This window comes from Amblyomma americanum, chromosome 1, assembly GCF_052857255.1.
Source record: "Amblyomma americanum isolate KBUSLIRL-KWMA chromosome 1, ASM5285725v1, whole genome shotgun sequence".
Lineage (NCBI taxonomy): Eukaryota > Metazoa > Arthropoda > Arachnida > Ixodida > Ixodidae > Amblyomma > Amblyomma americanum.
In genome coordinates this window covers 119641686-119668620 of record NC_135497.1, presented here as the reverse complement: position 1 = coordinate 119668620, position 26935 = coordinate 119641686, and the positions used below count along the sequence as shown (strand labels likewise).

At 51.7% G+C, this 26935-nt stretch overlaps 1 protein-coding gene across 5 annotated transcripts in view; it reads left to right on the top strand.

Moving 5' to 3' along the window:
* The window catches only part of LOC144113549 (puratrophin-1-like), a 302508-nt gene that overhangs the window by 204276 nt on the left and 71297 nt on the right, over positions 1 to 26935 (top strand). For all 5 annotated transcript variants that reach the window (XM_077646684.1, XM_077646680.1, XM_077646681.1 and 2 more), the window contains one exon: positions 4796 to 4918. In XM_077646684.1, coding sequence (XP_077502810.1) covers positions 4796 to 4918 — 123 coding nt within the window. The remainder of the gene's footprint in view (positions 1 to 4795; positions 4919 to 26935) is intronic.

Sequence of the window (26935 nt, the reverse complement as noted above, 5' to 3'; positions counted from 1 at the left end):
TCTGCAAAGCATTTAATAACACGATAACGTTTTTACCCTTTTATTCCTTCCTTTCATTTTTTTTTTCTTTTATGCTGCTCAGGGCAGGAAAAGACTGCGGTTTTTATTTACCCACGCACTGCCGTCTGCTGTTCTCAGATATGTCCGCCGGTCAGTCTGCTCTGCGCCCAGGCATCGCGATAATAAATAAAGGGCGCAGGGGTGGGGCGAGAAGGGAGACTCGTTCTCGTATCATTCGGGTCCACTGGCACCGAGCGTCGGCGATCGCCTTTTCCGCCATTCCTGCGGGGGCCTCAATTAGGCTCCGTCCGCGGCGCGCGCACCTCGGCTGCTCGTCTGCGGCGGCGGCGGCGGGAACTCGCAGAGGCGGTCCGAGCCGGAGCGAGGCGTCAGCCGCTCCGTGACGGAGTGTCAACGACCCCTTTCACTTTCGCTACCGCAGTCGGAGAGAGCGGGGAAAAAAAACAAAAAACAGCGGCGAAAAGGCGCACGTTCAGCTGTCTCGTTTGTCATTTGGGGTTTGTGTCTTCTGATGTCCCTCCCATCCGGGCCTCAACTGGACGCCAGGGTGCTCCGGAGGAGGACGGTCGGACAAAGCGCGTGTCTCAGGCTGCCTCCGCTAACGATCCTCTCCCGCGGCGGCGAGCTAGTCGCGGTGCTCCGCTTGCCGTCATCCTGGCCGCTGGTCTTGTTCGCGCTGGTGGCTGGCGCGCGCTTTTTGCCCAAAAGGGTGGACGAGACGCGGCCTTTTCTCCACGCCGCACAATGGGGCCATTCTATTACGACCGCGGCCCGACTTACCTCCCGACAAACGCTCGCCGAATCGGAGGCCTAATGGCGTGCGCGGAGACAACGTTCCTCGCGTGCTGCGCGACGCGCCCTTTGCCACGGGCCGCGCACTGTCGTGAGGCGCGCTTTTCTCCTGCCCCCGCGCTGGCTGGGCGCAGAGGTGCTGCACCGCGGCGACCGCGGCCAGCGCGAACAACAAAAGCGTTTCATTGCTCGACAGCGTGTGGACGTGAGAGGAGCAACGTAAGAAGATTGAGGAGCTGTAGATCTCGGGTCCCCGAGGAGATAAGGAAACTGGTTCGCCTGTAACGACATAGATGGCGGGGGACACTGTCACACACGCGTCCCGTGTAGTGAATGGTGTGCGAGCGAGCGTCGCAGACCTCGTTGCGTCCCTGGATGTGCTTGACAAGAGTTGCATCGCGTGCACCTTGCAGGTACCGCAGCGGGGCACGCCATTCCCTGACACACTCTCCGTTACGTTACGTATCTTGACCATCTCTTTCTTTGTTTAGCCGCCGCGGTGGCTCAGTGGTTATGGCGCTCGGCTGCTGCCCCGAAAGACGCGGGTTCGATCCCGGCCGCAGCGGTCGAATTTCGATGGAGGCGAAATGCTAGAGGCTCGTGTACTGTCTGGAGTCCTTCACTACGGCGTCCCTCATAGCAGCTGGGTCGCTTTGGGGAATTAAACCCCCATAAACCAAACGAATCTTTCTCTGTCGTCTGGGTGTCCCAGTCGTAATCCTAGGGCAGCAGCATGCTTTGAACGTTCGGCTGCTCACAGTTATTCGGCCTGCGCAGGTAGGCGCTCGCGAGTTCCAGCGAAACGTGGAGTCTTGTATTCCCTTCCTGCTGAGAGAGGGCTCGCTTTACTTGGCCGAACCATATGCGAGTGTTTTTACGCGACAGCGTAAAGTACCCGTGTCGCAGAAAGCCGGTGTCGGCGTTAACGTCGGCGTGACTGATAAATCCAGACTGGTCAAAAAGGTGGCTGTTACAAGAGGTGGCGCCAGCCACACCGGCGGCACGTCAGAAACCCTCGACCCTCGGGTTGCGATTCAGGCACGCTACCGCTAAGCCATGCAGGCACGTTCTTACGGCTTGGTTAAAATGTGCTTTTATATGTATGTCGTGTGGTCTTTCACATAATGATTGTGAAGGAGGAAGCAGTGTCCGCGTCTGTTTGGAAATAGAAACCGCTGTCGGGTCATAACCCTTAAAGGCAGTGGTTAAATGCGTGTCCCCCTCCCCCATTTTTTTATACAATGAAGGTGCAGCCGCAGCGTTGCACCTGGAGTCAAAATGAACCTGGAGGCCGTATTTTGGGGCTATTTTTTGCGCCTTATTGTTTTTCCCTTTTTCCACAAGTCATTTCCGGCTTTTGTTGCAGAGCCGCTGAATTACAATCTTTTCTGTAGCATCCCAGCCCTGACGTCACAAGCGGTGGTGACCAAATGTTGCATAGTTGAGCAGAATAATAAATTTGGGGAAATAATGCAACAATGTACAGCACCGCACTATCAAAGCTAGTTAAGACAAGTGTCTGGAAACATCGGTTACGCACGACAAAGCTTCCGTAACAATTTTTGGCGGGCTTGTTGTTGCATAATTCTAAAGAGGTCTGCGCTTACGTGACGTCGACAGAGGAGAGGACGAGGCAAGGGCGCAGCGCCCCCATAATATCGGAGGAAAATGCCTCGCGCAGCCATGATGATCATTGTAGGATGCCAGCGATGGAGAACTAAGGGCTGGAGGGAGAGGAGAAAAGTTCCGTGAACAGGCGCTGCGAATACAGATGAATGGTGTAGAATGGTTAATAAATCAGAAGAAAAAGTATTGACTTCGTACGGCGACGCTTATCCCCTGGCGAGTTGAAAAAGTTTCGACAGCCGGCGCGTTCTCCGGGCTTCGCTTTCGAAACGCGCGCGTGTACACAGTGCGTACACGGATGAGGTTGAACCTGTGCGCAGCCGCTGCACGATCGGTATCAGGAGCGCTGGGTTTCTCGTGCGCGCGACACTGCGTTGCGCGGGGGCTCGCTCTCGTGGCCGCTGCAGCCGGGTTTGAAATTGCGGTGTGTTTACTACGGCGAGAGCCCTGGCTGCCCTATATTCTGCCGTTTATCTCGACCGATCGCCGCGTAAGTGCGCGTGGGAAAGGAAACAAGAGGCAAAGGAGAACAAGTTCACTGCAGGCGCCTGCTGCCCAGACGTCGGGCTTGGCTGGCGCTCAAAGTGTACATACTTCTTATTCCGAGGCAGGTCATCGTTTTAATAGGTCGAAGTTGTTACAAGAGCCACGACGTGTGCGACCACAGCCTTTGCGTGAATGTAGGACGTGGTACTAAAAACCGAGTCACCGATGGGCTTTTCCAGCGGTAGCGTTACATTCACGAAACAGCTCTATCAGTGGTCTCGCGGTACGGCACACACGTGCCACCCTTCCATAACTGGTTCCTCTGCTGACGCTGCTGCCGGGCCCCTAGCCTAGAAAAAGAAAAATGAAGAACGAGCAGGTGCTTAACCTCAATTTCTTTTCCGCCGCCCGATCTGCGTACACCTCTTGCAGCCCTCTGCGCAGCGGCATCCAGTGCGTGCAGTTGCCTCGCGATTGCTCGAGGCGACAACGACGTGCCTTCAGAAGGGAGGAGCGCTTACGTCCGCCACACAGGGCCTCTTTCGTTGTCAGCCGGCTCAACACTGCCTCTCAGTTGTTCAAGTGCACTGCAACTGTGGCTGCATCGCGAGCTTGCTGTCAGCTGCATTCACCGCGTCCTCATGCGGAGCACCGAGAACGCTCTCGCCCGGTCGGGCGCTTTCGAGGATCTAAACGAGAAGCACATTCAAGTGCGCTTTGTGGTCGCGAGACCCATGCGGGCCTTGCAGAGATGACGCTGTCACGGAATCTGCTGGCGCTCTACACCGTCCCGTTTTTTCAAAGGGGACGGTCTTATATCATCTATCCATCCATTGTAACTTGAAATGCAACACCTTCTCCCTTTAGCAGTGGAGGGTGATCGAAAATAATAATAATAATAATAATAATAATAATAATAATAATTGGTTCTGGGGGAAAGGAAATGACGCAGTATCTGTCTCATATATCGTTGGACACCTGTACCGCGCCGTAAGGGAAGGGATAAAGGAGGGAGCGAAAGAAGAAAGGAAGAAGAGGTGCCGTAGTGGAGGGCTCCGGAATAATTTCGACCACCTGGGGATCTTTAACGTGCACTGACATCGCACAGCACACGGGCGCCTTAGCGTTTTTCCTCCATAAAAACGCAGCCGCCGCGGTCGGGTTCGAACCCGGGAACTCCGGATCAGTAGTCGAGCGCCCTAACCACTGAGCCACCGCGGCGGGGCTGATCGAAAAGTCTGGTTTCTTTTTTTTTACTCTTGCTTATCGCATATTGGCAGTAACTGGCGCTACTTTCGCCTTGTTCACTCTCCTGTGCGGTTGCGCATGCGCTGCTGGTCATCTGCAGAAGGCGAAATCGCCAGAGCGTTTGCATTTGAAATTGCATAGCGCAATGCTTTGTCCGCGTGAGTTATGCAGCCGATATTCACGCTCTTCGACGGTGCCGCTCGGTGCGCAACTGCCGCTGCAGTTAAGTTGTGATGATGATCAGGTAACAGAGGGTGCGAAAACTATGTAGTGAGCTCTGTCTTAATGATTCGAGCATCCCACGCTACTCTGTGTTCGTAGTTTTACTACCTGGTTTTTTTAGTGCACACATTAGTTGAATTCTTCAGTCAAAATAAGACTGCGAAGGAGCCATTTTCGCTGATCGATGAAAAACAAAAAACAAGATGCTACCTTTCAAGCTAATAATAGCCCGCTTCAGTTCTCAGTTATAAACCATGTTTCTCATTTCGTCCGATTTTTGCGGGTATCACCTAATAAGCGTGGAACAGTTTCGTGTCCAGGCCTTATAAGTGCCATCCTGGAGGTGTCCTTGCGTGCTACGACGCGACCGAAGCCGAACGAAACTGCGTCTGTCTCGCAGGTGCTGTCGTGGGTCTGCAAGAACGGAGCCGAGGCCCTGTCCAAGCACTCTTTCGTGGCGGATTCACTTTCAGCCATTCAAGACCAAGAGTACGAGTTCGAGAAGTTCTACTTCCTCGCAATGGTAAGCCGGCCCGCGCTCTCCTTCGCCGCTAGGCAGCGTGCGCGCTTCTTCGCCGCTAGGCAGCGCTGGGCCTTGGTAATGTAGTGACAACCCTAGACAATTCTTATAACTGCGTTGTCTAAATAAAACGCTTCGACATTTACCCGCCTACTTTTGAACGTCGATAACTAATTCGCTAGTGAACGTCCTCACATTGTTTATACGAAGTCGTCCTACAAAATTGATTCCGGGAAAAGCGATCTCGCTGGTAAAATATGGAGAGGCGGGGCCTAGCGTCTCGGGCAAGGCGGGTTAACTATGCCACAGGCCACTTTATTGGCCGGTGCTCGAGAGGCAGCCGCGCGTCGGACAGCCGTGCGCGGGGCTGGTTAATGAAGCGGTAGCTACCTAATTCTTCCGGCCAAATGGCTCGGGTCACGCTGCCAATCCATCACGGCGAGGAGTGGGGCGCTTATCCGCGGCCGTAAAGCCCGCGGTACGCGCTCTGCGGCCGTATATTACGCGCCGGCGATTAAGCCAACCGGAGCTGCGCATCGCGCAGCAGCAGCGCGTGGCGCGGACGGAAGGGGGAATAATTGGCTTCGCGGCGGCTGCAGAGGCGCCAAAGGCGCGACAGGCCGTCGTCCTTGGGGTTCCTGCGCGGGGTGCGTCCGGGTTAAATAAACCACTATCAATTAAGTCGCCGCCGCCGCGCGTGCCCCTCGCCCGGAGCACGCGTCCGGAACGGGAAACGTCCCGTTGACAGGGGGGTCCCCCCTCGCCCCTCGATATCGGGGCCGGTTGCCGGCCGCTGGCGCACGCCCTTGGGTCGAGCCGGCGTGGGCAGTGCGTGGGCATGCGACGGCCGATCAAATTCCTCCCGGCCTCTGGCGACCGGCGAGTGGACCAAAAGCCCTGCCAAAAGCCAGGCGGTGCTGGTTGAGCCGCGGCGCTCTGCCGTCGTTAGGTGCGGTCAGATCGCGGCTGACCTAATGCGCAGCGCCCGGGGCTCTTTGGCGCGCGTTTGAAGAGAGCGGAATTTGTCGGCACGGCGACTACCCGATGAGAGCGAGGGGGCACCTCTAGCGCGGCTGCGTAACTGTCCTCGCAAATTCTCAACGGCCGGCCGCGGTTGAGCCATCCGCGTCGATATGTTCAACGTACTCGCATACTAATCGGTGCGCAGTAAATCTGGCCACGTTTGCCTAAGCGCCTTACCCGTGTACACGTCAAGAGTTTCACGTTGACAAACAGGTGTCGTAATAGGCTGCGCGCGGAGAGCAGCCTCATTGTTCATTTTGAGAAGTTCCAGCGTTACGCTTAGCGTGATGCCAAAGACGAGGCCGCCGAAGTAGCCGCGGAAGGAAGAGTCAGGGGCGCGCTACTGGTTGCCTCTTCCCAGAGGCAGCATGCGGGGAGGTGGGGGCCTATAAGCCACACGTCACGCCGTTCCTCGTAGACGACTCTTTCGCGGACACCGCGCGACCAGCGAAAGGGAGAGGCACGAGTCACTGGCGACTCGACCCAGCGCTGCGCTGGCTGCTTCGCTGCGCGTGGACCACTGAGCCTCAGCGCGGGCACGTCCGGTTCATGCGGCGGCGGAGTCCGCTTTGCATGATTCCGGGTGAAAGTCCGCCATCGTTCGGGGCGAGCGTGAGGTGCGAGAGCGCCCCGACTGCGCGCGCAGAAAGAAAAATGCTGGACGCAAGATGCGACCTTGCTCTCCACGCAACGCCGGCGCTCGGCCCCCCTGTCGGCGTGCGCGGGAGGGCGTCCGCGCGCTTTGTATGCGACCCCGCCGTCGCTCGCGAGAGCACGCTCGCTTTCCGAGTTTGGCCGGAAGGCGAGTTTCATTCATTACGACTCGCGGGGGAAATTGCGGCGCGTGAGCGAGAGTCGGCGCCACTCAGTGCACCGGCGGCCATCTTTCCTGTTGCGCGGGGGACGACCGATTCAATGGGTGAGGCTGAAAAGGCTGGCGTGCACCCCAGTTTAAATACGGGGCGCGCTACGGCGACTTCGGCGGCATAGGCTGAACGGAGCGCGGAGGCTTCGTCGTTTCACCTTGAGAGTCCTTCGTCGCTCGAGTGGATTTGAAATCGCCTTACTCGGTATAGTCTACGCGCGCTGTTGTTCACATCCGTCGTTCGGTACAACCCTGGCAGCGGTTCCTCATCCATTAGCCGCGGTAATAACCTCGCTGTGCAATCTTTCTCGACATGTTTACTCTAGGAAATCATGCTAGCCGGTCTAAGGATGTCAGATTCTTTTTTTTTTGTAACTGATAATTGTTTCTTGCTTACTGCAAAAGCCTCTCATCGGGAAAATGCGCCGTCGGTCAAAAGAATCGTCCATTGGCTGGTTGGCTGGGGGGAAGTGACGCCACTCCCTGCAAAGACGTCAAGTTTCTAATGCTATCCGATTGCCATCATATAACGCGATTTAGTGTCCCTGTAAATTTTTGAAGCGATAGCATTAGAGCTGGTAAAATGAGTTGTTGAGCTAGCCGTCTTCCAGTTTCCTCTGTGCGTCCTTCTTTTGGCTGGTGTTATTTTCCTTTTAAAGCATTAGAGCTGTCGTGATTCACAATTCGCAATTGGCAGCGAGAGCCTAGAAATTGTGCCGGAATACGCCTACTTAGGGCAGGTAGTGACAGCTGATCCGGATCATGAGAGGGAGATAACTAGAAGGATAAGAATGGGGTGGAGCGCATATGGCAAATTCTCGCAGATCATGAGTGGCAGTTTACCAATTTCCCTCAAGAGGAAAGTGTACAACAGCATAATCTTACCCGGTACTCACCTACGGGGCAGAAACGTGGAGGCTAACGAAAAGGGTTCAGCTTAAGTTAAGGACAACGCAGCGAGCTATGGAAAAAAAAAATGATAGGTGTAACGTTAAGAGACCGGAAGCGGGCAGAGTGAGTGAGGGAACAAACACGGGTTAATGACATCCTAGTCGAAATCAAGAGAAAGAAATGGGCTTGGGCAGGGCATGTAATGTGAAGGCAAGATAACCGCTGGTCTTTAAGGGTAACGGAGTGGGTTCCAAGAGAAAGTAAGCGTAGCAGGAGGCGGCAGAAGATTAGATGGGCGGATGAGATTAAGAAGTTTGCAGGCAAATTGTGGATGCAGCTGGCAAAGGATAGGGTTAATTGGAGAGACATGGGAGAGGCCTTTGCCCTGCAGTGGGTGTAGTAAGGCTGATGATGATGATGATGATGATGATGATGATGATGATGATGATACCAAAAACCGTCCGCCGGATGTCAACAAATTCCCTGATTCGTTGAGTCAGTGATGACGCCACAGGTGTTACGTAATGTACGTCAGCACCGAGGACCAATCACAGTGCGCTGCTAAATTTGAAAATCCATCGCCACCGAAGGAGCTGGGAAGCTGTGACAGTACCGACATCTCCACCGGAGAGGGGAAGCGTAGCAACGGGCGTCGAGTGTCAGGTGTGCGGAATACGTACTAGATAAATTAATTACTGAAATAATTTGTGGCCGCGAGTGGGATTCGAACCCGCGGCGGCGCGAACATATTGACTTCGTTGGCCACCTCATTGGACCACTACGCCATCACCGCAGCTGAGCATCCTGCGTGTTTAAGTGCGACTCCCAAAACACACCGCGATCCTATTGCACCCTTTAGGTGACTTAAACGGCCACATAATTTTGCCCGTTCTTTGCTAGCAGCCTCAAGGCAGCCTAGTGGCTGTCTTCGCAAGCGTCCAACGACAATTATGGAATCGGACATCGGATCGTTCAAATTAAAAATGGACGCTGCAGTATCCGGTAACGTGAAACATCTGAAGCGGTTTCCGATGTCTTCGCCCGTTCACAGCTGCTTCGTCTCCCATCGTCTTCCGTCATCCTCTTGCGCTCGTTTGTGACAACTGCGCAGGAAGACGACGCCAAGATGTGTGCGACGATATGACACAGCCCTTCCTCGGCCGAAAGTTTCGCTGCGCTGTAAGGATACACAGGATAATTGGCAGTACTTCCGTGCTTCAACCTTGTTATAGCACACGCGACTACCATCGTCAGCTCACCTGCATCCGCATTACAGACCTTGCCGGTGTCCGTTTCATTTCTTTTTTTTTTATTTCAGCAAGGATATTGTCACTAGAGTTTGTTCCCTAACCCACTCTGCTCTCTTCCAGCCTCTTAATGTTACGGCTACAGGCATCGTTGTAAGTTTCCACCTGACAAGAACTGCATTTAAGCCCCCCCCCCCCCCCCCCCCCCCCCTAAGCGATATTTTCACGTAACCGTAGCGCGCTGTCCTTTTTCGTCCCATAGGCCAAGTGTTATGAAGGCATTCAGACCGCACTCGGTAAAATTAGCCATGCCTATTTACCCGTGTCTAACTTTTATTTCTTTAGTTTAGATTATAGCACTTTTCTTGCAGCTGAACAAGAAGCTCACGAGTGAATTTTCATGGGCGATGTTATGTGTACTGTAGTCGGATACAACTGAAGAAGGGGGCGGCAAAGGCCCTCAAAAGAGGCCTTCCAGCCAATGGCGTCGACCGGTTGTCATGGCGTCGCGGGTAATCCGGTTCATTTCGTGTTAATCCCGTTTTGTGGCTAATCCCCTCGCACCTGTCAGCGCCGTGAGATGACACGCCAGCAGGTGCAAATGGATTAACCACGAAGTCATGACAGTCGATGCCATTGGCTGGAGGGCCTCCTTTGAGGGACATTGGCTGCTACGTTCTTGAGTTGCGTGGCGCATGTAAAGGTAATGGTTTACATATCTGGTCCGGTATGTAAAGCTCTTCAGCGTGTTTACTGACTAAGTTGAGGCAGAAGCATCGTCGTACGGGCAAGAGCGCTGCTCCACCGCACTCCCAAGTAACGCTTGCGCTGCGTTCAAAACAAAACCTCCCGGTTTTTGTTTTCGTCCGCAAAAATCGCAATACTTCCGCCATGCCTCATCCATTCGTTGCCTGGTTTCAGCAGCTGCGCCGAGGTGCAGCCGCCTCTTAATACGCTCCAAGTCGTAACGGAACGAACTAGTGCTTTTTGAGCCGAGTCCGCGCGAATGCAAATGGAGCAGTGGGTCGTGCGTTGTCGTCGTTATAAGGGTTGCGCCGAAATCGCTTCCTGTCGAAGCCGGTCGCGGTCCCGATTCGTCCCGCGCCGGTGGCAGCTCGCGGGCCGCCTATTGGCCATGCGCAGTTCATTCACGCCGCGCGCATGCGGCGTCCTTGCTGGGGCGCTCCCCCCGTGGGCATGGAAAACCGATGGTGCTCGTCGGTCACCTCGTGCACCTGATGAATGGACGCGGCCAGTGGCGACCCGCGCGGGGGGTGACCGCGCCACCGTTCGCCCAGCGCCGTGCGGCTCGCCTACGCCTGGTTGCGCATGCGCGTCACGAGCCGCTGTGACCGCCCACTGCGGCCGGGCCAGCGGCTGCGGCTCCGGGCAGGAAGGTCACGCCGCCCTTCTTTCGATCATCACCGTGGGCGCGGCGTTTATTTATTTGCGGCTTACTTAAAAGTGTATATCCTCCGCGCAAAGTCAACAGGAAGAAGAGCAGCTCTTCCTGCGCCAAGGACCGAAAGCGCAGCGCCCGTTTCCTGCAGCGCTGGCTGCTGCCCCCGTCGTATATTAATTGAGTGCCTGTCGCGCACGTGTGTGCGGCCTCCGCGGTGGGCCGCTTATTGGTCCCGCTTCGCCCCTTTTCTGCCTGTCCGTTGCACTGCAGCTTTCTTTCTTTGCTTCTTCTATTTCTTTGCCTATCTGTGGTTTTGCTTGCGCCGCATAGATTCGGAGCGCGGAAGTGGCCTTGGAGGAGCGGCTTGAACAACGCCGCCATAACGGAAACGGGAGTTAGGTATCACGGAAGAACTGGAGTCATCGTGGAAAAAAACAAGTGTATACTGCATGCTTTGTACTGCTGCTCGATCTTTCGTGCCAATGAGCGTGGCGAACATGCTCGTAAGTTTGCTTGGCATCAAGTTGTAAACGTGGGGACGCTAACTGGCTGATATGAGATGCACTTCATGGTGCGATACTATGTACCTGCTGCTTTAACTCTTCCCTTACCCTGCGTATTGAGCATGGGTCACCGGTGACCCATAGATGTCGATAGCAATTTCAAAGCCTCCCATGCACTTTCCTACTTGTACTGTCTGTCGACTTTTAGTTTTGAAGTAATTAGTAATTTTGCTACGAAGCAGTGAATTTTGGTGCCGGACTGAAGGTCTCTGCCCGCAACTTTTCTTAACGAGCATGCCAAACTTCATGGACTCTGTTTAGAATTTTTTTGGGGGCATAGGGATAACTATTTTCATTGCTAGTAGTTGCAGTGAACCTCAGAACGATGTCAGATGGTCTGGGTTTAGTTTTGACCGCGTAAAGCTTAAAAAGAAAGTAGCCCAAAACATCTACTGCTATCCATTGGGAAGCATTGTTTTCTGCCTGCTTGTGGCTTGCTAATTTTTTTGCGCAGCTTAAGACATAATAGAAATGTACGCAGTAATGGCGGCTATTTGCCGCCTGTCTACATTATGCGGCCTAGATTCGGTTTACCTACTCTCTCCACACTGTGCTTAAAGTTAAGCCAATGGCACCCGTGCGGTGAAGTGACGAGATGAAGCTATATTATCGGGCTCTTTTTCTCAAAAGAGGGAATAACATTTCAGTTCATACGCATAGGTATGTCTGGATGCTTATACTGAACAAACAACCTTGAGCTTGAGAGCAGAGACGCGTAGTCCAGTGTGCCTTGCTTATTTTCAAGACCGTCGGCGAGCTCTTACGACTGCATCTTTACTGGAGTAATGCCAGCTTGTTTCATGGTCTTTTTCATCCTAGTTTAAGGTCCACAAGGCATTCTACTGCTCTTCTGTGCGTGTTGAATGTCTGTTCGCGTTTTTCAACACTGAGGGACTCTTTCGCACAGTGACATGCGAGTCTTGGTTAGTGGAGGTTTACTTTTGTAGCTAAAAACATCGAAGTGCAGCTCTATATTTATGTGTGACGTTTTGTCACTGTAATTCTAAACATTTCTGTGCATAAGATGCACATCAGCCAATTTCTTGTTCAATGAAATTTGAATTTCTTTCTAAGTTTTGCTGTCAATCTTCGCTGATTTTTCCATTTACAATTTATTTTTGTGGATTACAGTTCCGCATTTACTGATTTAATGTGTTTTCATTGAGAAGAACGCTGCTGTACTTGCCAGCATTTTCCAGTAAAAATATTTGGAGAAAACAAGCTTTTGTAACATTTTCAGGCAATAGATGCTTTCTATGAGGAAATAAACATTTTTTTTTTTTGCTCCGAGGTATTTGTCAGTCAGAGCTTTTAAACTTGGAAACTTTCAGGTGTTTTGCCAGAAACGAACAACTTTTTGTATTCTTTAGGAATTTTGGAATTTTGTTTTTTGCATTATCAGCTTGACGTCACAAATATTTGCCATAATTTCAAGAAATTTTATATTACCGAACTAAGATTTTATTATACATATCCAAATATTTTATTTGAAATGCCTACTGTGAGAAAATACATTAATCTACCTCTATTTTGATATGTTGCATGTTATTTTGACTATTTTGTCACAATAACATGCAACATGTCAATGTAATATTTTTGTCAGTCAAAAGTAATGAATTGAACCTACAAAAAACATCCATTTTTCTCACAGTAAGGAAAGAGTTCAAACCCAGAAGACTTTGCGAAATGGTAGAAAGGCGAAGTGTTTTGCCACTTAGTTGAAGGCAGAACGCCCATCTTTTTTTCCGCACCGTGGTAAACTTGGCTAACGCTTTCAACAAACGGTCACACCGTCCTGCGCGTTGCCCACGAGTCGTGGCGACTTAGGGCACAGGGTGAGCAAGAAAAAAAAAAGCTTTTTTTCTTTCTCTTGGTGAAGGAGGGGAGGGGGGGGAGAGCTCCTCGGGAGTAATATTTCTCAGAAGCTGCCCGTTTTCCGCCATGCATGTGGACTCTCTGTGCCAGAAGTTTACACATGCAGGCTACTGCGAACATTACACAACTTTTCGCCCAGTCATGCTGTGTGCCTCCAGCACCGCACAGTGTAATCAGAGTGTCCTGTGTGATTTCACGTGCATTTAGAGAAGAGACGACCCATGGTGACAAGTCGGGTGGTGTGCGCAGTGTAGCTGCAAAATTACACGCAGGTGTAGCATGCACGGCAGTGTGTATGACCACGGTCTCTCTACTTATTCGTGATGCACTTCGCGAAACTGCGGTTTTAATCCGCTGTGCTCAGTGGTTAGGGCGCTCGACTACTGATCCGGAGTTCCCGGGTTCGAACCCGACCGCGGCGGCTGCGTTTTTTAAGGAGGAAAAACGCTAAGGCGGCCCGTGTGCTGTGCGATGTCAGTGCACGTTAAAGATCCCCAGGTGGTCGAAATTATTCCGGAGCCCTCCACTACGGCACCTCATTCTTCCCTTCTTCTTTCACTCCCTCTTTCACTCCCTCTTTCACTCCGTCCCTTGTCCCTTCCCTTACGGCGCGGTTCAGGTGTCCAACGATATATGAGACAGATACTGCGCCATTTCCTTTCCCCCAAAAACCAATTAAAAAACAATTGCATTCGATGGAGGCAACAGCTTTTGGTGACGTAGCGCAGGCCGTTCGTAACCGCTTGGTCTGTCCTCGCACCTTTTGTTGTTGTTGTTGTTGTTGTACCGCCACGACACTGACTTTGATGCGACAGTTTGATTAGGTGCATTGTGGGCTTTAATGGTCGTTTTTTTTTTTTTGGAATGTGTGGAAGGGCGCTGGGAAGAACAACAAGAACGCATTTTCCCATCTCCAAGGACGATCAAACAGGCGGGCACCGTGTTTCACCGTGTAGGTTCTCGGAGCCGCGTTCTCGACGTCGGAGATGCCAGCCCACCTATAAACAGTCGCCCAGAACACAAGAGCCGCGGAGGAGAGCGACCTGGGCGCTGCGTAACGCCGAGCGTCCCGTTGTCGTCGTCCACGGGAGAAAAGGAGGCAATGGGCGAACCCGCTGATTAATTACCCGAAACGCAATTACACCCCCTCCCGGGCGGGGAAAAAGCAAGATCATCGATAACGCCTCCAAGGGAAATAAAACGCCTGACGCCGAGTGGGCGGACGAGGTTACCGCACACAACGTCCAAAGACCCTGGACCCGCGGGCACGGCGAAGCAAAGGCACCAGGCAACGTAACGGGTCGTTATTGTTCCTTTGTACGCGGGGCCACACCGAGCCGTGTGCATGCACTCGGTCCCTGTCCGCCGCCTCGAGGTCAGGCACGTCTCGCGGCGGCTCCTTTCTTCGGCGCGCGCCGTTCCACATGCGTAATAAATGAGCCGAGCTCACGTAATTGGCATTGGCTGTGGTGCGACCGAACAATACTTTTTTTCGCCAACGATTCTTCATGTCCCCGTTGCGGCCCCGCCCCGCTGTTTGTTGTCGTTATTTTTTCATCAGATGTACGATGACAGGGTGTACGCCAGGCGTCGCCAACACTCTTCCAGCGCCTGCTTTTCTGCCACCGAGACGTCGATCTTGACGTCGCGGTTGACGATGCCGTCCGCACGCATGCCGGCCCCGGTCACGTGTGTTCGGTATTGGTTTCCGCGAGCCTGTAAATTGCTGCGCACAACGCCTCGTGATCGCGAATGTTGCGTTTCCGTTAGGCTTGACGAGGTCTGTGCGTTGACTCGCAGAGTTCCTGGCAGTGCACGAGACGCATCTTTGACGAGAGAGCGCGTGGGTACAAAGGCCGGCACGCTGTGTATGCGAGCGTTAAAGTGCGCGCAAATTTAAGGAAACGGTGAGAACAATTACACGTAGCTATTTTCGCGTCATATCAGTTCACCCTTTGCACTCCACTATTTGAAACGGACATTAATTCTTTCCTATATATACCGCGCCCACTGACCATCGTTAGTCCGCTAATGATGGACGCGAACGCCAATTTCAAGCACTCCCGCGCCGTTCTTGAACATGCTGCGCCATTTGCCTTGAAGCTAGAGAAATGTAGCTTAATTTTTCTTTAGATTTAGTTTCTCATTTTTTTCGCGTGGCGGCAATTTTTTTTTTAACGGCTTGTAGAAACAGCCAAGCGTAGAAACAGCGAAGCGTAGAAGAGAATGGACGCGTCCGCCAGCTTTGCACGCGTCCTGAAACGCAGCAAATCTCGGGATTCAGCTGCATCCACGGTGTGTTTTGTCGACGATTTAGGTAGCAGTTACTCTGAGGATGCTGCCTCATCATCCGACATTAGTTCAGACGGCTAAGAATTAAGACCCGAGGAACCGGACCAGAACATCGTCGGCGGCGCCTCGGTCAGTTTGTTATTTGGGCCCGTTTTGCTCGACTCGGCGGCTGTTTTGAAAAGGGTGCTGACCTTATCGATGTTATTTGTCTAATTTTTAGGGTTTCCACATCGTCTGGGCAGGATTTGATACCGCCTGCGCTGCGAAGGGTTCAGCCCGGCTGTTTCGTTCACTGACTATATGGCCTAAGTGATTATTTTCTAGGCGGAAAACTGTACGACCTATAACTTAGATTTTTTTTTTCAAAAGTATTTCCAATTGGATGAACAGGCAGGGTTTATATTGCAAAGTTCTTGAAAAATGTTTTCGATATAAGCATAACTTTGCATGTTTTCTTCAAATTTTATCTAAAAACCTTGATTTCACGAATAAAATTTGATAAGACTTGAAGCACTTTAGCGAAGCACATATTATTGAAAAGTGTAATTGAGTGGCTAGATTTTAATGTATTGCAGTAAATTTTAAACCTCATAGTTCTATGGACCCCAAAAATTTAACGATAATACAAGAAATACAGACATTTTTCTCACGATAGGGAATGAGTTAAGTGCCTTTCTTGCTCTTTGTTATCTTTGTTAGCTATCTTTCCGAGAGAGAGAGAGAGTTTTAATTTAGTAACTTCGTGCGAATTACCTCTGCCACTTCGGCGTCCCCGGAAAAGATTTCCCAGTCAGCGGCCACTGTGCAACAGCTACGTACAGGGTGTTTCACCTAAGATTTCAAACAATTTTTAAAAATAGGCTTTTTGAGTTAGAAAAGCGCTTTTTTCGTCATAGCATTGTCAGCGGTGCAGTACATCAGAATACAGCTAAGGCATACGAACTGGCAGGCTGGTTAACTAATATTGAATAGTTAACTTTTTAACTATTACTGTTAGGCTCCTTAGTTATCGAGAGGCGTGTAGCTCACCGTAAGGAATATCCTGATCAGTTTTTAAAATTTTAAAAACGTGGTTACCATAAGCGCTGTGGCCCAGCAAATTTCGTCTATTTCGACGGGTTACTTGCACTGGAGAGGTTGCTTTGCCTGTAAGTTTTTATAAAGCGCATGTATTTTGGTGCGATGAAGCCAAAATGTGTAGGGCCACAGTGCCGAGGGTAACCGCGTTTTCGAAATTCTAAAAACTGATATGGGTATTACTTGCGGTGGACTACATGCCTCTGAATAACTAAGGAACATAATGGCAATAGTTAAAAAGTTAGCTATTCAATATTAGTTAACCAGCCTGCTATTTATCGCGCCTTAGCCGTATTCTGATGCACTACACCGCTGACAATTGTATGGCGAAAAAAGCGCTCTTCTAATTGAGAAAGCCTATCTTTAAAAATTGTGTAAAGTGTTTGGTGAAACACCCTGTGTATTTATACTAAGATTTCGCCGTTCCGACGCATTCCTCACACAAGTGCACTGCATTAATCCTGCCTATTTTTTCTGTAGATTTTGATCTAGAGCCTGGAGCGCGCAATTTTTTTATTCGATTTTTCTCCCTTGTAACTACGAACAGCCAGGAAGCGCTATGAGGCGTCCCTCATAGCCTGAGTCACTTTGGGACGTTAAACTTCCATAAACCAAATTGTTTTAATTAATTAATTAATACAGACTGCAGCCCCAATTAGGGATATTACAGGAGTGAGGTAGACAAGTCAATAAGCTTATTGCACAAACAACAAGCAATAAAAACAGTTGACATAAAATACGGTATAGCACAAGAAATGAATTTTTATAGACCAACACCGACCTGTGACGTCAGAAAGATGCGCGGAGCTGCTGTCGCCGGCGGGGACGACTGGAGTAAAACTTGGGGGTAATAAGTAGGCTTAGCGCCCATAGGAATACACGGGAACAAATGTTTTCAAAGGAGTTTTATGATTTCACAGTGCGCCTAGGATGTCGACCTTTTGCGAAGAACAGCAAAGTTCATGTTAGAACTGGTTCTGAAAGTATGCAGCGTCATTTCGAAGGCGAAGGATATTTAAAACACCGCGCTAAGTGCGCGTCGGGGTGATTCCCGGCTGGGGGTACGGAAATGGAGCGCGCCCCCTTGAAACACCCCGCCGCGGTGGCTCAGTGGTTGGGGCGCTCGGCTGCTGAACCGGAGTACCCGGGTTCGAACCCGACCGCGGCGGCCGCATCGAAACGCAAAAAGGCGCCCGTGTGCTGTGCGATGTCAGTGCACGTTAAAGATCCCCAAGTGGTCGAAATTATTCCGGAGCCCTCCACTACGGCACCTCTTTCTTCCTGTCTTCTGCCCACGTACCCCGGCCCAAAAGGCGCGCTTTCCACTGAGTATTCCCCCAAATCGCGCAAGCTTCTCGTGTAGGCCGACATGCTTTCACGTGCGCTATATTTGCTCACTAATACATTCGTTCAAACTATGCAGCCTAGACAGCATTACCTGAAAAGGCAGCTATCAAACTCCATGGAAAGCGAGCAGAATACAACCGCGCACTGCAGCAGACGGCGCCGCAGACGATACCCCCGGCCGACTCCGGCTCCAGAGTCCGCCAGCGCCACCTATGCGTGTGTAATCACGGTGTTAGCCGTCTGCTACACTGCTCCCACATGTTAACTATAGCGCATATGCACAGACACGGACAGAGCGAGGGAACAGGACGCGCGCTAGAATGAGTGCGAAGTTCATCATCCTATATAGCACGGCATGTGCTAAGGGAAATCAAGTTGACATAAGTTGTAGTAGGATCCTTGCACATAAAACAGGGAATAACGGGGCCCTAAGGCTCTCAACTGGGCTAGTTGGTTGTGGCAATCACGCATGTTAACGTGCGCATACACACTGACACGGACGGAGAGAGCGAACAGGACGCACGCTGACCTCCCCTCTCTCTGTCCGTGTCTGTGTATATGCGCTAGTTAACATGTGTGATTACGACAACCAACTAGCCCAGTTGAGAGCCTCGGCTGCTACGGTGCGCAGTTCGTTATTCGTGCTGAAGACTTCTTCAATGTCAACCTTGCTATTGTTTGAATGGCAGTATTTGCGAGGGAATGTAGCTGCGCGGCATAAATGTCAGACTACACGAGAAGCTTGCGCGATTTGGGCAAAGCACCCAGCGTACAGAGCGCCTTTTTGGGGTGCGTTCGGCTTCACGATGCACATTTATGGTGGCATTTTAAAAAATACAGCTTCGAAATCACGAAGGGTACTTTGCCGCTCTCTTCTTCAAAGCACTCGCCAACTGTTGACGAAGGGCTGCTTCCATGGGTGCTCTTGTCAAACGAGCAATACTATTTCGTAAGTTTTGCTTACATGTGTTCCTATATGAGTCGCGCACCCGCCTCGTACTCTCAGTGGCGGGATGCTCCCACGCGCACGTCTCGCAGTGTTTTTTTAAAAAGACATCACCTTCGAAATGTTGCTTCATTCTTTCAGAACCTATTCTAGGATGAATTTGGTTGTTCGTCACGAAGGGACGACATCATAGGTACACTGCGAAATCAGAAAGCTGCTTTGGAAACTTTTGCTTCCATGTATTCCTATGAGCGCTAAGCCTATTTTTCACCCCCAGTCGGATCCGCTGCCGCGAACCCCCCCGCTTAGTTTGTAAACACGGTGTTGGTCTATAGCTTTGCACTCGGTGCTTAGTGCACTGAGCGTTAGCTGAGCAGTGCGTCACAGGGCCGGCAAGCATCGGCGCTAATACATGGGCTGCAGATTGCTTGTGCATTTTTTATTTTCTGCTTTTTCTCGCCTGAGCCCCGCCTTTGCCGCCGACGTTGGCTTCCAGCGTAAGCATTCCCTTCGAGGTACTCTTCAAGGGTATCTCCTTTGTCTCCACTAGAGGACAAAGCGATTACTCAGCAAACTAACGGAACAGCCCTCTCTGGGGGGTTTGCAGCAAGAGCGATGCCTGAAACGTGCCGGCGTCAAGGGGTTCGAGCGCGAGCAGAGACGGGGTGAAAACGGTCAGATGCGTCGTAACCTGTTTCTGGGGCTCTTTGGATTCTTCACTGGCGAGACGCAGCCAAAACGGCCCGATGACAGCGCGCCGACTGTCAATGACAGCAGTGCTGCTGCGCCTCTTTGGAGCATTGCCTCCTCTTGTGCGCCTTGTGGGCCACATGCGGCGGCGCGCCTCTTGTCCCGCTGAGAATTCCCAGACCCTCGTTAGCAGGTGCGCTTCGCCCCCAGCTTGACGCAGGACGTGTCACTTCGCAGAGACATTCGTCAAAGGCTTCACGTTTGCACCGCTCTCAACGCTCATATCGTGGCAAAGTACTCAGCCGCGTCTGTCGTTTAGTGCCGGAGTTCCGAAGCAACCAAAGTCGGGGGAGCTCTCACTCAAGTTCGGGAGTTTTCTCGCCCGAATGCCCATAGAAAATGAACTTGGCCGCCTTTCGCGTGTCAGTTTTAAACTCTGGGGTTGCTTGGGGGCCAAGAATTGACTCGTTTTGCATCGTCAGCGTTGTTCCAGATCTTTCGCCTTTCCGGAGCTCGGGACTTGCGGGGTGCTCACGGGCTAGGAGCTAAGCTCTTGCGCCGATATTTTTGACAAAGGCTGCACGTACGCCTCGCGACTTGCGCAACGCCATTGAAGCTGTGTTTCGTTCGAATGTTCGTTCCGGATAACTGGAGACGCTGAAGCCCTGGCAAGTACTGCAGCCCGCGGAGATCGCATGCGAAGGAATGAGGCGGCACAAAAGAATGCACTGCACACGCACAGGGCTTTGCGCGGCCTAACCTTTTGGCGGCAAGCTTGCGGTGCGCAACGCGTGGACGATCCCTATCGGCCGATCTTGTTTCACAGGGCCCGCGCCGGGCTTTGCGAGCTCAATGCCGCCCCCACAGCAAGCGCGCCGAAAGGCGCCCGGAGGGGGGCGCGCGCGCGCTTCTAAAGCGAGCATGAAAGAACTCAGGCTGAATGCGGCGTTAAACGGTGTGGTTTTCGAGGTCATTTCTCCGTGTAGAGGAAAGCGAATCCACTTCGATCTTGTCCTGATACGGTTTAAGTCGATTCGTCTTGATCGCCCGACGAAGAAGGAAGACATGTTAAGCGCCGCCACCCTGTATACATACTAATCCCGCGCCCGTAGCTTCGCCCGCCGCCGATTCGGAGGCCTTCTTTTTACTTATTTGTTCTCCCACTTTTTGTCTTTCCTACTACAGAGGCGCCGCTGCCGCTTGTACGTACTACATGCGCCTGGAATTATTGGACTGACGACGCGAGAAGGCTTTTCTGGGTGTGTACGCGGTGCGGCAAGTGGATCGAGGGAGGGAGGAGCTGCTATTTCGAGAAGCGAAGCGCCATCGGTAGAAATCTGACATTCCGGATGTGACTCACACCGAGGAATGTCCTGCAGCCGCCGTTCAAAGGTCTTCTTTCTCCTCTCCAAAGGGGGGCAGGGAACGTTATTAGAGGACGAGCAGCGGGAAGGGAGGAGTCACGTGATCGCCAGCCGAGGAGGTCACGACTAGGAATTGGCCGGGCCCGCGAGAACCTGCGGGATCGCGGCGCGCTGATTGCCAAGTTCACGGGGGCCGCTACATGGCGTCTTTTTGAGCCTATCAGGCGGGGGGCTGGATGGTTGTGTTGCTGCACGGGCACACGAGGGTCGGGGGGGGGGGGGGGGGGGGGGGGAGCGTCGGCGCTGAGTTTGGCTTGACTCAGCCGAGCGTGCACTTCTGTCGTTGACAGATGGGCTTGTTCGTAATGGCTGGTCATGTGCGAAAAAAAAAAAACTTGTTGGCGAGTAAGTTGCGCATGGAAACTTGCTTCCTCGTGGCTGTAGGTTTTACTTTCGATGGCCGACGCACATTGGTCCAGGAGGGCCTGAAAGACGTAAGGACGTCGCTCTGCTGCCGCGGTGACGCTTCAGAGCCGGCTGCGTTGGTATTGGCGCTGGACCTGTGGTAGGCAGAGTACCGCGCTCAGTGCACCACGTTCAGTGCAGTTTCGACGCCGTCACGCGAGGGTGCGTTGGTGACTGATAACTGAATGGCGCTTGAGCGCATGCACTTTTCTGCCAGCGGCGTGTCAGGGTGGTGAAGAGTTGGGATCCGCGTTTTTCTTTTTTTCAGGATACCTTGGGTGTTCCAATGCAGGAAGAGAGAGAACAAACACATCCCCCTTTAGCTGCACCATCTTCGCCTAACCTAGTAACCCAACGATTAAGAGTCAGCGCTAACCAGTGTCGCAAAATTCGCGCGTATTTTAGCCTCCGCAGGGAGACTCCGCTGCGTGTGAGGAAGAAGAGGCTGAGGCTGAGCAATCGTAGCACAGCAGTAGCAGCAGCGGCAAGAAACAGGACGACTCCGGTCACGTAGGCGGAAAGCGTTGATTTGTGGCAGCTGTGTTCGTGTCACTAGTCACTGCATTTTCGTTTCCACGTGGCCTCGTTGTCGCTGTCCGAAGACACTGCGGTACGTACGCGACTCTACCTCATCCATTGTGGAATGCAAGCATGCCTTTTTAAAGACTAACACAGGAAGTGCGCGGAAAGGAGGAGGAGGAGAAGAAGCCAGTTGGGGGCTTCGATTCATTGGTGAACACACACTGCAGCCCGCCTTGTTAACCTTAGAAGTGGCAAAGTGGCGTAGGAGCTTGCAGCGCTCACACCGGCACCTCACTGCCAAAGCATCTCGAGAAGCGAGTGATTCACATAACGCAGAGCGGTAGCGTCCTTGCTTCGGGCTTTCCCAAAACGCCCTGAAGGCCAGACACGCGCCTAGGCGGTTCTCGGGAGTAGCCTTCTATGGGCTCTGGCCGAAGCGTGCGGTGTATGAAGTGAGAGAATGGGAGGTTGGTTGCGCTAAGAACACCCAGAATGGACCGCGTAACGTCGAAGTTACTTAAAATGCGCGCACTTTTGTCGACCACCTTCGAGGTGCGCAGCTTATGTGCGTTGACTTGAGCGCGTGCACCGTGAAACGTGCGTGCAAGTTTGCCCAGCATCAAAAAAAAAAAAAAGTAGAGTTCGCAAGCTTTGCAGTACGGCGGGGTTAGTGCGTGCGTGTTCAAGTGCACCAGTGGGGACAGTGCGAGTTCATCCCTGCGAACAGAGCGCGAGTACGTGCCTTCGGGATCCCATAGGCCTCGACGATGGCGCAGAACTCGACCTCATTTTGCTGACGTGTCATGTTAGCTATGGTCGGATACAAAGTCAAGAAAGCACCCCCTTCCACCCAATCGAATGACCCTTACTAGCGTGACAATGCAAAGAGTGGCAGATGAAAGGGGGTAGTCCCCTTCCTCTATGGTAAGAGAATAGTCCCCTTCCTGCGTTGTGGCGCCGCTCCCTGCATTGTCACGCTAGCAGGCTCATGAGAATCGGCCGACGCCATCGGCTGGAAGGGGGTCCTTTGACGGAGAAAAGCCGCTGCGCTCTTGAGTTGTATCCGACTGTAGCAGTGTCGAGCTTCCCGGCTGTGCCCTGCATTGCTTATGGCACCCTTGAGAATGTTGTTGGACGCGAGCTTTGCAGACGGCGCGCCGTGGACCAGTCGCCTCATCCCGCGCCTCTGCGTCTGACCAACTGGAGTTGCGGGATGGGGAGTGAGGTGCTCGCGGTGCCCGTACCGAGTTGCAGCGGGAAGGGGGGTGGGGGGGGGGGGGGGGGTCGATGAACGGGGGAGGAGCCGGATTCTGGCGGGTGAAGAAACCGAGAGCTTGCACGTGGAACCTCGAGCTCTTCTCTGCGTTTCTGCAGCTCTCTTCGTCCTGCGCTTATACCTCTGTCGTAAAACAAGGGCTTGCTTCGTTGGTGATGCGTTGGTGATGTAAACACCGCTGATGCATACGCGGGTCGTGCTGAGTAGCTGCACCCCACTGCCTTTTATAATTACGAATTGAAAGCACTCATTTAGCGCAGCTTTATTCGTTAAACTGCCGTTGTTAACGTGCAGTCAGGTAACGTACTTTCAGGCGAAACGGTGTCCAGAGTTGGTCTGTTGTTCTCAAAATCTTTCGTTTGCCGTCGTCCTTTTTCTTTTTCTGCTAGTAATCGTGGCAAAGTGAAATTTCGGTATCGTTGCGTGTAGGCATGTATTTAAAGTTTATTGAGTGCTTTTGTTTTATTATGCTGCGTCAAAGCACCCCCCCCCCCTTTTTTTTTTTCACAAGCAAGCGGTGGCAGGCACATTCCGTTCGTCTTGGCGCGGATGTACCATCGGGCAAACATGTCACGCGCACCACAGCACGCTCTAAAACCAATCTGTTCAATGCGACGCGGCGCCCAAGTGTAAAAGGAAAGCTTTTACTCCGTGTTCAGCCTGCTCCTGTTCATTGCTGCTTCAGGCGTAGCCTTGTTTAATTTCATTCTCTACACGCTATTTACGCACCTCTGTGGAGTCCATATAACCTGTTGGGGGGGGGGGGGGGGGGGTCTGTGAACTCTATAGGGTCGCGAACTCGGGGCTTTCGATTTCGTCTTGGCTGCCGTTATTGTGTCCACAGCTGCTGTGCTGATTCTGCGTCTGCATGCCCTTTGTTGAGTACCGGCGATGTCTGGCCGAGTTGTTAAATCAATGGAGCCGACATTGCACCGGCCAGCAGGCGTTGCCAGATTTACGGCACTCAACGTTCCTGTCGTCGTCTATTCTTGGATTTGTGGATTTATCTTTCGTTGATGCGGCTAGGGAGTCGCTGAATATTTCTCGCTTCCAACGTATTGGTGAAGCGTAATGCAAAACTCGCTGTCATTACGAAGAAACGAGTACGAATAGACATGTCTTTGCAGCATTGTTTTGTTATGAGTAATAATGTTGTTGTATGCGTACTTTTTATGCGATAAGAAACGAAGGAAATAGCTCTGCCTCCACTTCATTACTTGTCCAACACGGTTTGGAAATTATTTTTCGTGTACAGAATTGAAACGCTGTTGAAAGAACTAATGTCAAAACTAGGAAGCTAATACGTTCACTGCGCACATGATGGACCCTACTTTAGGCTTTCACAGAAGCGCACTGTTTCCTCTGAGATGTAATCGTTAATGCGACACTGAAAGTATACAGAGCTCATCCGCTGTTTTCGCTACTTGTGGAGCCCCGCAGGGTTCTGTTTCGGTGAGGCTGATGGCTGCCTAGAGTGGCACACCGTGAACTACAACCGTGTGGAGAGATAGCGAGAACTTCGGAAGCAGCTTGGGCGACAAATGTCTTCGTGAGTTCAGATTCTTGGACTAATTAGGCAGGACATTTGGGAACATGTAATGTGGTGCCACAGGTTACCAACAGCGCTGGCTTTTTTTCTTTCCAAAGCTGCAGCACATCTTTGCAAATTACCGTCTCTTCAAGCCCGCGCTCATTGGAATAGCTGGAAGTATGCTTGCAGCGTCATATTAGCAGCAGCATCTGTATAGTTTTATGTAACGACAAACATCCTTGTTTTTCGAAGGCCCCTGGGAATACACCTGGGCGACTTTCACCACTAGTCCTATTTTACGCATATAAAGCTAGAGTGATTGCTCAATGGACCTTGAGTAAGATAGCACCGTTATACCTACGAATCACTCTGCAAACTGTTTTCGGAACTGGCATTGTTCGCTCATGTTTGCGTAAATAGCTAAGCGGTGCTCCCTTCACACATACCGTTGAATAGGCAGTTTCCTCAGCTCTATTTTAGGCTAACTGATGAATGATCAGTGTAAGGCTGTCACATGGGGCAGGGGCTGCAAAAGGGACACACACCTCGTTTGGTAAAAATCACGCGTACGTTTAAGGTTTTCATATGTGCTGGAAAAGATAACTGAGCTGAAACACAGCATGTGCATTTAGTCCGCAGACATATGCAGGGTCATAAATGGTTGTTCGAATTCTGGCGCCAAGTTGTGCAGCTTTGTTAACTGTTAGGTCAGCAAACCGTTTACAGCCGTCGAGAGGTATCGCGATGTGAGACTCTCACGGCGGATTTTCAGCTCTGACCGCAGCCGCTCACCGGGGAGTCCCACATCTTGCACTGAAAATTAGGAAAACAACTGGACAGGTTATTGTTCAGCTAATGAGGGGGAGAGCTTTCGAATGGCTGCCTAAAAAAAAGTCGTGTAGCGCTATTTGGGGAAAAAAAAGTAATAAGGTGCAGTAGTGCGAAACATATTGCCTCACCTGTGATAAGGCGATTTGTTTGAGGAAGCCTTCGGAGGAAAAGCAGTTTATTAGTTATTACCCAGCAGATGCCCGAGCAAGGTGAAGCTAGGCGCAAGCTCCGCGCAACGCTCGGAAAACGGAGGAAGCGTAATTAAAGACCCCGATAATTAACCACTGGACGTAATATGACACTTGGTACAACAATACGATGCAGTGCAAGCGCACTCGCACCGCAATTTCATTACCGTATCTTTACTATACTACCGTCCAAGGAGGACCGCTTTTTCAAAGTGGTGTCATGGACTCTGGCGGTGCTGCTGCTTTTTGTGCTGTGTCTTATTCTGCGAAAACGCGCTTACGAAATCGGTTTGAAAAAAAAAAAAAATTCGCGGGGGGAGGGGAAGGGGAGGAAGCGAGGGGCTTTTCATTCAATTCTATGCGTCGCATGAAAAAAAACGTACGACGTTGAGGCGTCCCCCGTTTTTTCAAATTGGAAAAGCAAGCGGCGGGAACGCGGCGGAGTGCAGTTCCCAAAGCTACCACCAGATGGCGAGAGCATCGCGCGCTATTCAGCTCTCGGCGCACCTCTTCTTGCGGTGCACTTTCCCTCTCGAGTGCGCGAGGGTTCCCTAGCCGACGCGGTTGTTTCGGCTGCCTGCAGTTTGCCGCCACCAATGAATGGAGGTCTCGTCGTTGTGCTGTGAAAATACCAGCTTAGATTTCAGCGGCTGTTGTTTACCAGTGCCCAGCGAACGCTGTGTCTTCGAAACTGGCTTGTCAGTGTCACTTGACCTCCAAGTTCCGAGCGGATAGAGCCGTTTCTGCCGGGCCCATTCCTCAAAATGTCTTCCGAGACGTCATCCGAGGACGAGACGCCGGTGAGCGCTGTGGTGAGCGCGGCTTTTTATTTTCGCGCGACCGTTGGTTCAAATGTGCAGCAGCAGCCAGCGTTGTCAAACAACGTTTGTTGCTGCTTCTTCGCAGAAATTCGCTGTCGTTCACGTTTCTTTCGCACTCGTGATAGGCGAATTCTACTTCTGCGTCCATCGTTGTTGCCGATCGTTACGTTTCGTAGTCTTGGTTTCGTGTGACCTCTTTGTTTGTCACTGCTGCTCCTTTCTGATGCTCATTGTTGTAACTCAGCAGTCAGTAACATGACAAGACAGTAAGTACGGGCAGTTTAACGTGCGTATACTTCATTTGACTCGGTATTTCCGTTTTCCGTGGCACCTATTCTGGTGTACCCTTATTGAATACAGCGTAGTGGTGGCATATAACGGTTTCGCAGACTACATTTTCCGGGCGTGCTTACGGCAGTTACCAACAGCGGGAATGAAAATAAACAGGGGTTCGTTGTATTTGCTTTTCACTGTTACTTTTAATTCCTTTTTACCTTTAGTTTGTTTCGTGGCGATGGTAAGACATCGGCTTTCTTTTCAACCGATTTGTATGAGCCATTTGTCGCAAGTCGCGGCGTATCTTGGGTTGCTTCATTCAACGTATAATTGTATTTATGCATTTCTTTGGCCGACGTGATTAATAGTTTTGGCCAAAAAGTGTAATTATGGCTTGTGTCACCTGCCATTATAGGTGATGGTAGTAATGACAGCGAACTGAATTGGGCTAACCTACGCGGTAACCGACCGAAATCGATCAAGCGAAATCCGTTAGTGTAATCGGATAGGCCGCAATTCAAACCTTTC